Here is a 14,266-nt window from a genome sequence, read left to right on the forward strand (position 1 = left end):
GTGCGACAATGGTAGTGATCAGTATGAGCTGCCACACAAAGTTTGACCTTGTTTTGATAACTTTATTCTCATTTCTGATGGTTAAATGGAATTCTTTTGTGTGAATTTTTTAGTCTGAGCTTTTAAGGCGAAGAATTAACACTGATCTAAGTAGCCTAATTGCACACAATTTGTACTGACATGCGCATGCACAATGTGAAGGTTAATTTAACAAAAAGGTTGCCTACTTTTTTTTCTTTTAAATTAAAATCTTCAGTCAGTAGTAATGATTTAGTTTCTGCTTGGCATTGAATTTTTTTGCTTTCAGCTTAAGTAACTGCAGTAACTTTTGTCATGAGATTCATGTAACTTGTTGCAGGAAATATGTGCAGGATATTGACAACCTGTTTTCCCCAGTGCTTTTGAGATGTGGTGCAAAATATTGGTAGAGTTGATGCAGTTAGTGTTTTTAACCCCCAAAGCAGCTTTGCTCTCATTAGTGCAGTCACGGTCTTTGTTCTCTGAAGCTCGCTGTCAGTGTGAGTATCATTAATTGAAAAAGCTGGCTGCCATCTATTTGTTTGCCATTCAGTTATGGTGTTTTAACTCTGCACAGTGGAGCGTCTTTGACAGCTGGCAGTGGGTGTCAGTAAACAAAAATACAGCCAATACCAGTCCGTTCAAAAGTGCCTTGAGTGGCTTCAGTTCCAGTCAAGCAGATTGGCTCAGGATATCCCTCTCTTTTTGTTGTCACAACATCACAGCTATTGTTATTTCCTTACAATTTGTATTCCTTTCTGTTCTCAGCAGAACAAATTAGTCTAATTAAATTCTTTTCTTTTTGGAGGAAAGGGAAATGGAGGATGCTAACCAATAAGCTGCAGCTTCAGTCCTGCTCTACTTGTAGCATGTAAATGGCCAATGCGCACATCCTTGATAAGAAAATCTTCAAATGCCACTGAGTTAAACAAAAATATCCCAATGACCACAAGTGAGAAGGACAGTTGAAAGGAAGGGTGGGGTACTTAATGAACGCCTGTTGTCAGTTCTGGCAGGGAGGGAGCCCTTAAAGTGTGTGTAACAGGGACAAAGACCTCTTGCCTTGGGGCGGGAGAGCAGGTTAGCCCCCCTCCCCTACAGGACACCTTTGCTGTAATCCTGGGGTACAGGGGATTGGTTGACTGCTGACCAGCAATTTTGCACTCATTTCTTTTGATTTTTTTTTTGTACAGATGGAGAGTGTCTGCAAGTTTTCTTTGTGTCATGTACCCTAGTGATTCATTGTCAAAACCTTTTCTTGTCCAGAAGAAGTTAATGTCTACCTCTCCTGTCATTCTTGTGAAATAGCGTCACAGATGGCCAAGGCTTATGTCTCAGTTGCGGATTATGTCTCTTCTGCCATGTTTTACGGCAGCCAGTTGAATCACTGTGTGTTTGAATCAGAGAGGAGTCAGTAACACACACTCAAACACACAGGGGCTGTCATTTTCACACCCTCTGTAATTTCTTTCAACGTTCCAATAAAATCAGTCTCTCATCTTGCCCTACTGCCTGGTGGGGCGGCCTTGATGAAAAGCAGATGACTTTTCTGTTTCCAGCCAGTGTCGTTGCTTCTTTCAAAACAGTGCGTTAGACATGAACTCACTTAGTGTCTGGTTCCTACAACAGAGTGGGAGCTCTTCTGATTGAACAAGATTCATCACACATCAATCATTTCACACATCATCATTTTTTTGCCCAAAGTACTTAAAACACATTGAATTTGACAAGTGCTGCAGGAATGCTGTCGACGAGTTAATACACACGATCTATAGTTGTGCAGAAGAGCGTTTAAGGTCAGGAGGACCTTTGGTAAAATACATGCAGATAAATGTCCTTTTCACCTTTCGCTGTGTTGCCCTGCTCTACATAAGGCGTACCGTTCATAGGAGGATGACTGACCTGATATGGTTGCTAAAATAAGGAGAGAGATGTAATCTGAATGCATTTTGCACATTCTTTTCCTCCTCAAGTATCATCTTCTGAAACCTCAGTGGTAACAGAGAGAAATGCAAGATCTTCCTCAACCTTTTTTCTTTTTTCTTGCTGCTCACGCTCTCTGCCGGGTGCTTTGCATAGTAGCTACCACCATCCTTATTTAGTATGAGTGCCCTTTTACTGGTATGCATTGGATAAATTTTATTATACACAAACTGAGACTGTGCACCGTAGTTGTATTTGTTGAATGCTTAAGCCATAAATAGTCATGCAAATAAATGTGGCATTTAGGTGTCAACTCTGAAGTCTATCAGGACTCAAAGATGTTGATGGGCACAGTGGCTGTTGCACAGATACAATATGTAGCTTTTGTGTTGACTGGGACACTTCTTCAGAGAACAAGGTTGACATCGCCTCATTTATGACCACAAGAGCACAACAAGCACGTCAACATTTTTATACTCCTCATTGTCGCCTGTCTGGGAATGTAATGACCGTGACCGAGACTGTGCGACCTGTTTACGTAGATACATGCCTCCTTCCGGTGTACATCGTGTCACTCTGCATAGAGGAAGCAAAGAAAACATGTTTCATCACAGTAGGTTCATACTGCAACAACTGAGTCAGTCACTGTTACTCAATCACAACCATCTTACACTTTTCGTCTTGAGGCAGAACCGCGCACACAGATTAAAACATAACATACTGTATTATTTGCCCTTAGGGGATTTGTCTGGAGTAGACACAAGGTGACTGCGACGTTTCATAGTTTCAAAATGCCAAAGTATTTGCCAAGTGATACATGACAAAAGGAATGCTAAGAGTGAATTTATCATTGGTTAACCTGTGACGTTGACTCATAGATTAGAAATTTGTGATGACGAGCTGTGCATGGTAGTTGGCTTTTGGATTTAATGATGATTTTGTGAGCCTTGTCAAGGTCTTGATACTTGATACATGATTTCACATGGCTAATCTGCTTTTTTCATTTTGTTAGAGAACCTGAAAGATCTTCAAGGGGTGGTACAGGAACGTTTGGCAGAGTTACTCCGTGTCCTCAAGGCTGTCATCGGCAAACACCAGACCCTCAACTCCGTGGACATCCTGGGAGCTGCTGGAACGGTCATTGCCAAGGTCAAAGGTCAGTAATTACTCACTAATATGCACAAACGCACACAGACACAAATGTAAATACACACACAGGTGCCTAGATGATATTCAAATATCTCTGTATGGACTCTCATTGTTGCATTACTGGTTTAGGCTAAGGGTCTACGTCAGCCTTAAACACAACTGTGGGAAATACCCTGCAGGAGTATTTTCTGGCTCTCTGTTTGGTTAGAGTTGACTGAGAGATTTGTTTTTAAAAGATCACAGTATGAGAAGTTATTATTCTTTCAGCAACAGATCAATTTCCCATCTCCTTAATGAATACAAACAGAAAGAAATATCAGCTCACAAGTTCAATCCGCTAGAAAGGTGATCCACTGCAATGGTATTTCTCCACTTGACTCGCGCACAAGAATCTGTGTGGCGGAGACTGCATGGCTGTAATTTGCATTCCATTTTTCAGTGACCACAGAGGCCCCGTGTCTGCTTGTCAGTCATGCATGTCCACGTTTCTTCATTCCTTTGTTTTTTTTGTTTTTTGCATGTCGTGAAGTGTGTGGTTGTCTGACAGCTCGCCTCACCTCCAAATCTGCATTATGACCTACTTCTTAAGAATGCTTCATAATTCAAGTGTGCATTTACAGTGCACTGAGTGGTGCTTTGACAATGTTTAGAATGCACAAAGGAAACAAAAGACCTCAGCTATCAGATCAGCCAAAGGAATTATTGGCATTGTTGGAACTTTAATTATCAGACATACTTTGACTTCATTGATGGCATGGAAGAATGGCACCATGACTGACATGACATGACATGAGTGGAGGTTTCAGTCATTTATACACGTGTATAAAGCATGATTAAAGACCACAGATTCTATTACACCTGGTAAAACACATCTGAACTAAATTGATTTTCTAAAACTCGTAAATTTTTAAAGTATTAAAAAAAATTGCTTTTCATCAGTACAAGCATTAATGCACCCATCCACTGCTCTGGATCAAAATCAACCCTCACACTGGACCAAAGTTCTGTCGATCAAAAATTCAATTTTTCCACCGTTACACTCATTCATTTACAACCGTCATATTATTTTTTTAGAGGCACAGTAATCCCAGACCTCATGTTAACTTACCTAAAACTGATTGCAATGAGTTTTGTGCAGTGAGACATACAGTTCTGAAATGTCAGAAAACTATCTGATCGGTTTTCAGTTTGAGCAGATCGGAACTGCTACTGAAAGAAAAAATGTTCAGTTGTTGCTTTCAATCACTCAGTCCATCAGTCAGTCAGGGGTTTGCCCAGATGTGTGGATATGATTACAGTGTCTCTTTCAGAAAAGAATATTGAATATTGCATTTATAACACTGTATGATCGCACAAAAACACCCATGGAATGATGGTGCTACAGTAGTGTAGCAGTGTTTGTTCCTGTTTGTCCTACTTCATATGAAAAGCCTTTTCGTTTAGTCCTTTAGTAAGTACGGTAATTAGGTGTCTAGTTGACAAGTGGAACCTTTGACATTTGCCTGTCCACAAGGGGGTGCCTAACATCGTCGCGCACCGTGGCGGGACTGTCCCTAATGGCCAGTTGGTAACACAATACTGACACAGCAGCAAGCCAGAGGAGGACTGAAAGGAGAGGCTGAGAGAGGAATGAATCAGTGAGTCGTCAGAGATGAGAACTCAAAGGTTTGGATGATAACAGGCCTTGTGCGCCTCCGTGTCTTCAGAATGCGTCGTCTCTTCATCCTTGTTGGTCTTTGATGTTTGGTCATGACACCTGGGGCATTTGGGCAGCTGCCAAAATTTACTGGAAAAAAAAACCCTGCCCCCTCCTTCTCCAAACACATGGTTGCCGAACCAGTTTCAAATGCCGTTTACATGTAGAAGTTATCCACAGTCTTGTTGTTTCCGTTTGTCACTGTAGGAACATTTTTAATAAACCTAAAATTTTACATGTTCAGCTCCGTCCGGTTGTATAATGCAAAGGGTTTTTTGCGAGACAGAGACACCTATTGTTTTGTTACTCTTCGTGTGTCATCAAAGGTATGATCTTTTCAAACACTCTCATTGACACAAACCAGACCCAGACAATGTTTCTTTTCCTGATCACATTCTGAGAGTGTTCATGTTCCCCTCCTCCTACTGAAAAACTGCAAGACGCTGCAATAAAAGTGTCAAATTCCACAACTTATTGAAATTCTTTCCCTACTCTCTGTCCTCCTTTGTCTAGGGAAGATGCTGGCAGCTGACATAGTGTATTTGTTCACTGCAATCAATCTTGTATGTGCATCTCAAAGGCATTTTTCTGTCCCTATACTGATAAACCTATTGTAGATTCATTTAATCTAAGAAAAGTTTGTTGTTCAGTGATAATGGACCCTCTTTTCTGCATCTAAACACAGTTGTATTAACGACCTGTGACAGCTGAGAAATCAAGATATGTTATAATTCACTAAAGAAATTTTTCAGGGGCTAATTGTCCCAGTTGTGGCTCAAGCATGAGAAAACAATGGCCCCTGTACTTGAATGATGCAGTTTCCATATTTCAATCGTGACAAGGGGGGCTGAGCTCTGGAATCATTGTTATAAAACCCACAGGATGTCCTGAGGAAGACGTCAGCACAGAGTTGTACGCTAGCATTCAGGGCCAGGGAGGTGCACTGCAGGGAGACTTGCTCCACTGCGTCTCCTTTCTTTTTGTGTCCTCAGGAGTCTCCCTGGAACGTGGGGTTGCCCCCACAACCCAGGATGCCATGAGCCTTCTGTGCTTTGTCATAGGTTGGGAATTTACAATTACCCAACCACCTCTGACATGGATTGAATTTTCTCTCATGAAGAGAAAATGGAAGCACAAAAACTAGAAAGCAATCTGCGAACTGGAACTGTGTGGAGTTTCTTTTCCCAGCAGCTGATTCATATTGTTGGGGTGTTGTGGTCCCAGTTACTAGAGATCAGTGCCAGGTCACAGAGAGAAAAGGTAAGTGCTGTCACAGTAGTCTGTAGTGTTAACATGTCACAGAACTCAAGCTGTGTGAGTGTTTCCTGTTGTTGGTAGACAGGAAGTACTCAGCTTCGTTGGATTTCGCTGCCTGTGTCTTTGGTTCCTCTGATTGCTTTCTGCAAAAGTTTTCTTGCTGAGTAAACTGTTTCCTGAAAAGGAAATATCGTTGCACATGTTCTTGAAGATTTGTAAAGCTTCGATTGTCTTCGGTTCTAAAATCGGTGGAAGTCTTTCTGTCACTTGATCTCAAACTAAATAACGTGTATGATCACCTCACCTGTGCGTGATCGACATGGAAGATGACCTGTGGGATTATAACACATTGGAATACAGGAGGGAAAATCTAGAAAATCTTGTTTCAGAATATCCCTTGAATGACTGTCCTTAAAGAGCCTTGAAGCTGTGCAGAAGATTTTAATTTGGTATGAAGAAGTGAACTGTACATGCTGTTGCCTCACACACCCTCTTCTCTAACGGTTGGTTTTTTAAGTTGTTTACATGGCTTGTCCTTTAAAACTTTTGTTCCTGTGTAACCACCGAGGTGGTCGGCTTTTCGCCTGTCATTGAAGAAAATGTTGACACTCACCTGAAATTTCTTTAGCCCTTGAGAGGCTCCACACAAAAGCCAGATGTTAAAAGTTATCTATGGCATCTATTACTTATCATTGAAGGAAGCAAAACAAACAAAAGACACAAAACTGTGGGACATTTGCATTTCATTTCCTTAAATGCATTTATTACATAGTTGGTTGTAGAACCGACTTGTTTATTTCATTAAAATGTTATTTGTTTGATCTGTCGTCGCATGTGTTTCATCATTTTGGTGGTTAAGACCTTATCACTAAGCCTGTACACGGCTTAGTGATAAGGTGTACAGATAAGCTGGTTTGAAATAAAGTTTTATTTTGGTTGAAATTCTTGTATTTTATCTCCCTCCACAGGCGTTAACTTCAAGGAAGTGAACCCAGAAAACACAAAAGCTATATTTGGCGAGATACACGCATCCATTGACACTTTGGCATTCACATTCGGCAATGTGTGAGTACATTGTTTGTTTACGTTTTCAACACCAGTAGGTTTTTTTTATTGCTCTTTTGTGCAACAGCCAGGAAAAGTGGATCTTACTTCAGCTCTTTAACCCTTGTCCTTTCTGACTTATTTTAACTATGTTTTGAATTGTAGAGCTGCATTTTGTTTTCTAATCATGATTAACAACACTGGACTTCAGAGCTGCATTTCCTGAAGTCCTTTATCACTGAATAGATTTCAGTTTTGATCATATCAAACTGTACTTCTGACACACACATCTACATATCTGCCCCTCAGAGTTTCTGACTTCCTTATGGGAGATGTGGACAGCAGCTCAGGGTTGGGGATCCCCCAGACCAGGAGAAGCAGGGTGAGACACCATCTCTTTCTTTCCAACTTTTAGGTCAGTTTTTTCCCCTCAGAGCTTTGTTTTCAAACGTGACAGTCTTCAAAAGGGTTCACTTAAAGCAGCAATTTTACCACGCCTCCATTTAAAAAAGCCTCAAAGACTTGCTTTCTGTACTTAATTGGGGTTGTTGAAAACCCAGCTGCTTGTGATGTCGAACTTTGATTGTATGTCTGCCATTTCCTCCCTTATAATCTGAAATGCATTTTTCACAGTCTTTTGACAATCTCTCTGTGGATCCTGAGGGATATGTTTCAGAGAAAAGTGACCTTGTTGGTAAGTGTTATTCACATTTCATCATTTATCTCGAAGCAATGTGTGAAATAAATTAATCCTGAAACGTAATAGCTATTAATGGCAGAGCATTTAACGGTAGCTCTGTATCCTCGGATTGTCAGCATGTGAGTTAGCTGAGTGATTTAGGCCTTTGGACTTTTGAGTGCCTGAGGTAGACCCGCCTTAAACCTCTGCTTCCACCCCTATTATTTCTGCTGCTTTTTTCATACTAGCCTCTCGTTTTCCCCTCCACATATCTGACATTCCTTGCCTGTTTAGGAGCAGTTCCGTGTGGGATGGGAAACACATGGGGTTTGTGTTAAATCCAGTGGTGGGTGGCTGGGAGAGGTGCATCACAGTGTAACCAGTAAAAAGCAAATAATGCTGTTGGACTATTTTGAAGGATGCCCAGCACTTTCATATCCTCCTACGCTGTCCACTTTAGCCTCAATGTGTTTTTTCATTTACCTCCCACACACATCTGTAGGGATAGTAGACCTGAGACACATCAATCCAACACTTTTCGTTGATGCCATGTGTTTTGCTTCACTTGGTTTTGTCGTGTGTGTGTGTGTCTGTGTGCCTGCGTGCGCGTGTGTGTCCTCTGCTGACCCTCCAGGCCCAGAGGTGCCACTGTCACGGGAAGAAGAAGTCGACTTGACCCTGTTGAAGAATGATAGCGGGGTGGAGTCAGCTCTGCTCTATGCCAAGGCCTGGTCCAAGTATATTAAAGACCTTCTGGCCTGGATGGAGAAACGACTGGCTATGGGTGAGACGCTGAGACTTTTGAAAGTGCACTGGACTGTAAGAAGAAGATTGATGCATTAAGATACACTTCTATATACTAAAAACGCTGTATCTCTGTTTCCCTTTCAGATGTTGAGTATGCCAAAAATTATGCCAAAATGGCTGAGTCTGCAAAGACATTGGCCAGTCAGCAGGTAACAGAAGAGCTTTTTTTGATATAAATATTCTAATTGGTGTAAAAAAATGTTGTAAATAGTTGTACAAAATGGATTTTTAGATGTTACTTGCTTTATTTCATTTCTTCAAGGACTACATGCCATTCAGCAACATCTATGTATCCACGTTCAAGAACGACATTGAATACAGACAGCTGCTTATTCAGACTGCGGTGGCTCTTCAGACGAATAAATTTATACAGGTAAGAGAGTAACAACAAAGACGTCTTTGAGGAAGCACTTACCTAATCCTTCAAACTCGCTGGGCCCTCCTCAAAACCTCTGGTGTTGAATTCATTTCAGCATTTCTTGGCCTTTCATGGCTGTCCCATGGAGCAGAGGCATTAATCTTTCTCTTTTTCTTTGACAGTCATGCCCATAAAGAGTGTACAAGATTAAAATGGCATGTAGTGACATTAACTGACTATGCAACAAAGACAACATGACTGTGCCTTCTGTGAAAATGTAGTAAATTATAACATAATGAAGCCACATTCAAGTCAGTAATTGCTCCTTTTTTTCTTTTTTTGTGTTTTTTATGCCCTTTTGGCTCTTGTCATATTTCATAAAAACACTCCAAACACTCAAGCCTTCAAGCAATTTAAGTACTTGTAATTGTCTAGTCAAGAGTAATATACTGTATAGTACTTGCTGATCAGGACACAAGCATCTCGGCTATAGTTAACATCCATGTATCTTCTCTTCAGTGCAAAACTTGTGAGTATAAGCTTTTGTAGTAAAGGAATTTTGTGTACCTAATTACAAGTGATTGCTTTTTCTCAGCCCCTCCTGGCCCGTAAGAATGAACTGGACAAGTTGAGAAAAGACATCAAGGAGCAGTGGCAAAGGGAGCAGAAGAAAATGGTATGTAACATAGGTAACATCTTCTATGTTCCCCTAGAGTGTTATTTATTTTTTTATACTGCTATATTATATATTTGCTCTATAGCAGTTCTACTTGTCTCCACAGACAGAGCAGCATTGTACAGTATATGTTAGTGTTGCCAGCCAGCCAGCACAAAGTCAGATACTTAAATGACAGATGATTTTAAATTAGCATGCCAGTGTTTGTTTCGTGGGTTAACACTTTCACTATTTTCTCAATGCCCAGCTTGTTTTACTGTGTCAGCTTGCATGCACTGCTAATCAACCACAAAGGCATGTCTGATTGCATTTAGCATAAATGATATATATATTTAAATCTTCCGGGTGCTTGTGGTTGATCTGTGTGGTTTTGGCAGCAAGAGGCAGATGCAGCCTTGCGTAAAGCTCGAGCACTGAAGGCTCAGAGGAGAGAAGAGTATCAGAAAGCCCACTCGTCTACCAATCGCTCCCAGGAGGAGCAGTCTAATGCTGGTAACAAACAGCTGGAGAAGAAGAGGAAGCTCGAGGAGGAGGCTCTGCTGAAGGTAGGCGGGGAGAGGATGACGGGGAAAATGGCATAATGAACAGTCTCTCATAATATAACACGTCCTGTTGTGGGGTTTACCAGGCCAGGTCTGTTTATGATAGCTTGCCATTGGGTGCCAGTAGGTCTTCTGACAACTTGCCACTTGTCTGTTCATTGTAATTGAATTTCTGCACGCTCATCTCATTGTACTTAGCCACTATCCGTTTCATCCACAACCTCTGTGTCCATCGCTATTGTCAGGCGGAGGAGGCCCAGGACCAGTACCAGAGCTGTATGGCTGACGCAGGCGTCAGGAAGATGGATCTGGCCAACGCCAAGAGCACCATCCTCGCGCAGATCCGAGAGGTGGTCTTCCAGTGTGACCTCACACTCAAAGCTGTGAGTAGACGGGACATAATATTTGTATTCTGCTAACAAATCATTGAAATGAGAGAATAAACCGTTTTTTCCAATAACATTTTTCTATAATAGTCTCTTTCTTGTAAGTTAAAGATCTTTTAACAAAATGACAGTAAACGATTTATATTCTGACAAAATCATACTGATCAAGCTATTTGGTGTTTCCTGTTGTCAACAACAAATGTCCTGTTTCCACAGAACTATTGAAAACTGATTTCAGTAATGTGTTAAACACTGTTTGGTTAGGTTCTCATTCAGTGATTGAGTCATTCATTCGCTCAGTCACTCATTCAGCTTTTTTTAAATAAACTGTCATTCTTCAGGTGACAGTCAACTGGTTTCAGATGCAGCAGGCGCAGACTGTGTCGCTCCCTGCCCACTACCAGGCCCTGAGTGAGAGTGCCAAGGTGTACGAACCGGGCGAATGCTATGCTGAGTTTGTCCGCAACCTGCCCAAAAACCTGCCCAAGGAGCGTGTGCACTCAGACTCCATCTCATCTGACAATACCAGGTACCAAAGACTGTGGATGCACACTAAGATTCTGGAAATGTTGACGGCTATGAAACTACTTGACTATGAAGAAGAGAGCTTTGTTTCAGCATTTTAGCGGTTATCTTATGAAATGTGGTTGTTACACTTCTTTGTCGTGGTCTGTTGTAGTTTAAAGACTTTTATCCATGGGCAGATTGTTGTACATGTGGCCATAATATGAGACAGTCTGTGTTAAATGAGCCCAGCTGAGGGCTGAGTTTCCATTCAACTCCAATTTTACAGGAGATTGTTTCAAAATATCTTGGTGTTACTCCTGCCTCATGTTAGAAGTTGTTCATGGCTTTATTCTTTTTTCAGCAAAGGTAACAGTGAGTCAGAGAGAATGACAGAGAATCAAGGGAGAGACAGAATGCGTGTTGAATTTGTTGCCCTTCCTCAGGAAATATCTGTGGCGCAGGCTGAATGCAGCGGGGGAGATTGTGAGCGTGAGAGCTTGGTTGTCCTTAAGACTCTACTTGGATTGTCAGAGCAGTCAAAATCAGCTTCCCACACACTCACTACAACTAGGAAGATAAGCATTGCTGAATAACTTCACTTTTCTAAGTTCTGGGTTACTGATAAGATTGTATTTTCATTAGGTACAGTAAAGCGTAAATCACTAGTGTTGACATTGACTGAAAAATGTTTTTGTAATCTAATTTAGTGCTTGAGACAAGTTTGTACTTGCATTATTGTGAAGCCACAGATGTGTTTAATGTGACTTGATAGGCTGTAGTTGGCTGCTGGTTTAGCTCATTTCAGTTTCTGTTCCTAATCCTCTCTTTCAGTCTCAGTTCAGCAATTGCATTTCTGAAAATTTATTGAGGTTGTTCACTTCAAATCAGCATTTTTCAGCAACTAAGGAACTATAAAAACCTTGCGGCCTCCAGTACAGCTAAAGTTTAATCAACAGAAACATATTCCCTCCTACACATTTTTTTCCCCAATGAAAAGAACTTCCTGGCTAACTTCAGATCCTTCCGGTGTGTTGTGAAGAGGTAATATAACGCTCTAAAATACTCTCAGTAATGCAGTTGTCAAATACAGTTTGACTTAACAGGTTGAAATGTGCCAGGCTTGCTTATTCATAACACTCGTGGTTATAAATGTTCGGTGTTTCAGTTTTTGGTTTTATATGTCAGAAAATGAAAGCTTGAATTGCCTGGGGAAGTAATGGTTGAGTCACTGACTGTTGATTAACAAATCAAATCCCTACAGATTCACCCTGTGTAATATATTTCATAATATGGAGCTTAGGAAATTTTTCTTACTGGTGAATTCAGCACACTTAATCTGAAATGCAGGCTTTGTTTCCCCAGGTTTGTTTTCAACAAAAGGTCAGCCGGCAGCACTCATTCCTCCCATGGCAACCTGTCGCAGGGATCCATCACCTCCTGCGACGTGCTGAGCGGAGACGAAGTGGACAAGGAGTGCAGGTCCAACAGCAGCACAGACATACAAGGTGCTCGCTCGATCGCTGATGTGAACGCAAAACATTATCTCATTTGCAGCAAGTAGCATACCAGCAGACTTTTGAAAAGATCACATTTGATAACCTACTTTTACAAACTGACTGATAACATTAAGGCACACTGTGACGCATGTGTTGTGTTACATCTGCTAGTCATAATAAAAATCACACTTTTGCAGATGTGAATTACTGTTCACACAGCGTAATCCCACAACCCAAACCAGTAATTGTTGCAGGGTCTGTGGGTCAGATGTGTCTGCAAACCTGCCTGAATCTTTACATGAGCTTTTCAGGGACTTTCCCTGCCTTCTGAATCATGGAAATTTTCTCAGGACTGAAATCAAAACAGTTTGACTTTTGTGTTGCTTACTCATGAAAAGTCTGGAATATCTGTGTGACCACTTGTCTCTGATTATAACGGCTGCTGGCACTAAGAATATCACCAAACAGGAAGCTGTTTCTCTGTTGTAATTCTGCATGGGTGACTGATGGCCTGTGTGTGTTCTTGCAGCACTGAAGAGTCAGGCCCCGCTGAGAGCCTGGGCCTCCGGCAGTCAGGGAAGCCACGGCGGGATGTGCAGTGACTCTGAGAGTGCGGGTGGCAGCAGCGAGTCGAGGTCCATGGACTCGCCCACCGCCAGTCCAGGTAGGAGGATTTTACAGAGCATTAAGCCTTTTTTAAATTCATAAAGGTCTTGAGGGTGCCTTGCACATGGAGATGTTGAGAGAACACACGGAACAAGTAAAGGCAGTGTTTCATATTGGAAAAATCTGACAAAAATATCTTTTAGAAGAAAAGCTAAACATAGTGAAAAAATAAAAAACAGAATGGAAAATAGCTTGCTTTTGATACCCAAATCACGTAGTTAACAGAGTATGAAGGCGTTCACAATTTATTTGTTTCTATTATAAGCTTTTCTTGTTTCTTTAGTCTAACTTCCTCACAGACCCAGGCACTGCTCATCTCAGTTCACTTCCCTCTACAACTGAAACAACTGGCCACAGTGTGCAAAGCTATGGAATATTTAACACTAAATTTACACATGTAGAGCACCAGAACTCCCATGTTCTTGCTACTGCGGTGTGTCCTTGTGCTAGTCTATGGTAAAAGTGTATATTTACAGTTAGCTACTGAACTTTGTGATGTACAGGTTCACAGCTTTTACGTATATGTTCAGGTGACTTCAAGCGACGGCTGCCAAGGACTCCATCCACTGGGACCATGTCTTCTGCTGATGACCTGGATGAGAGAGAACCACCATCGCCCTCAGACAATGGTAAGGAGTGTGTCTGTGGGTGCATAGCCATGTCTGTTATGTGTTTCCCTCTCCTCCTGCCGATGTGTTGTTGTTGATGTTTATAGCAATTTTGGGCTTGTGTCTGCCCTAACAGCTAGTCAGTGTGTTCGTTTGTGTGGAGGGGAAGTTAAAGAAGGGAGGGAGAAACAATGAGAGAGACTACTGCACACCTCGATGTGGTGCTTTTTTTTATGGTCCTGGCTCTGTTGTGGATGTCGCTTACATCAAATGCTTTTGCACTTGACGGAGCTGCACAGACAGGGATCATGTTAGTTTTGGCGTGCAGTCTCAGCGTACTTTTCCCGTATGTGTGCTGAGCTGTCCGAGTCAAGTGTGTATGTTTGTTTTATCACTGTGAATTGAAGCAGCAGAGTCGCTCTGCTTTTCGACTTATGTTGTGTTCTTTAATTTA

At 41.6% G+C, this 14,266-nt stretch overlaps 1 protein-coding gene across 3 annotated transcripts in view; it reads left to right on the forward strand.

The window, feature by feature from the left end:
- Positions 1-14,266, forward strand: part of LOC124069357 (rho GTPase-activating protein 29-like) — a 28,028-nt gene that overhangs the window by 8,898 nt on the left and 4,864 nt on the right. Inside the window, exons 3-16 of one of the 3 annotated variants that reach the window (XM_046408459.1) lie at positions 2,954-3,097; positions 7,012-7,108; positions 7,397-7,469; positions 7,721-7,781; positions 8,401-8,550; positions 8,658-8,722; positions 8,836-8,946; positions 9,527-9,607; positions 9,985-10,152; positions 10,395-10,532; positions 10,877-11,064; positions 12,405-12,547; positions 13,068-13,202; positions 13,735-13,833. In XM_046408459.1, coding sequence (XP_046264415.1) covers positions 2,954-3,097; positions 7,012-7,108; positions 7,397-7,469; positions 7,721-7,781; positions 8,401-8,550; positions 8,658-8,722; positions 8,836-8,946; positions 9,527-9,607; positions 9,985-10,152; positions 10,395-10,532; positions 10,877-11,064; positions 12,405-12,547; positions 13,068-13,202; positions 13,735-13,833 — 1,653 coding nt within the window. Of the gene's footprint in view, positions 1-2,953; positions 3,098-5,156; positions 6,047-6,068; positions 6,547-7,011; positions 7,109-7,396; positions 7,470-7,720; positions 7,782-8,400; positions 8,551-8,657; positions 8,723-8,835; positions 8,947-9,526; positions 9,608-9,984; positions 10,153-10,394; positions 10,533-10,876; positions 11,065-12,404; positions 12,548-13,067; positions 13,203-13,734; positions 13,834-14,266 lie in introns of those variants that run through there. The other 2 variants (XM_046408460.1, XM_046408461.1) reach the window with 2 other exon arrangements.

The sequence above is a fragment of the Scatophagus argus genome, chromosome 13, assembly GCF_020382885.2.
Source record: "Scatophagus argus isolate fScaArg1 chromosome 13, fScaArg1.pri, whole genome shotgun sequence".
Lineage (NCBI taxonomy): Eukaryota > Metazoa > Chordata > Actinopteri > Scatophagidae > Scatophagus > Scatophagus argus.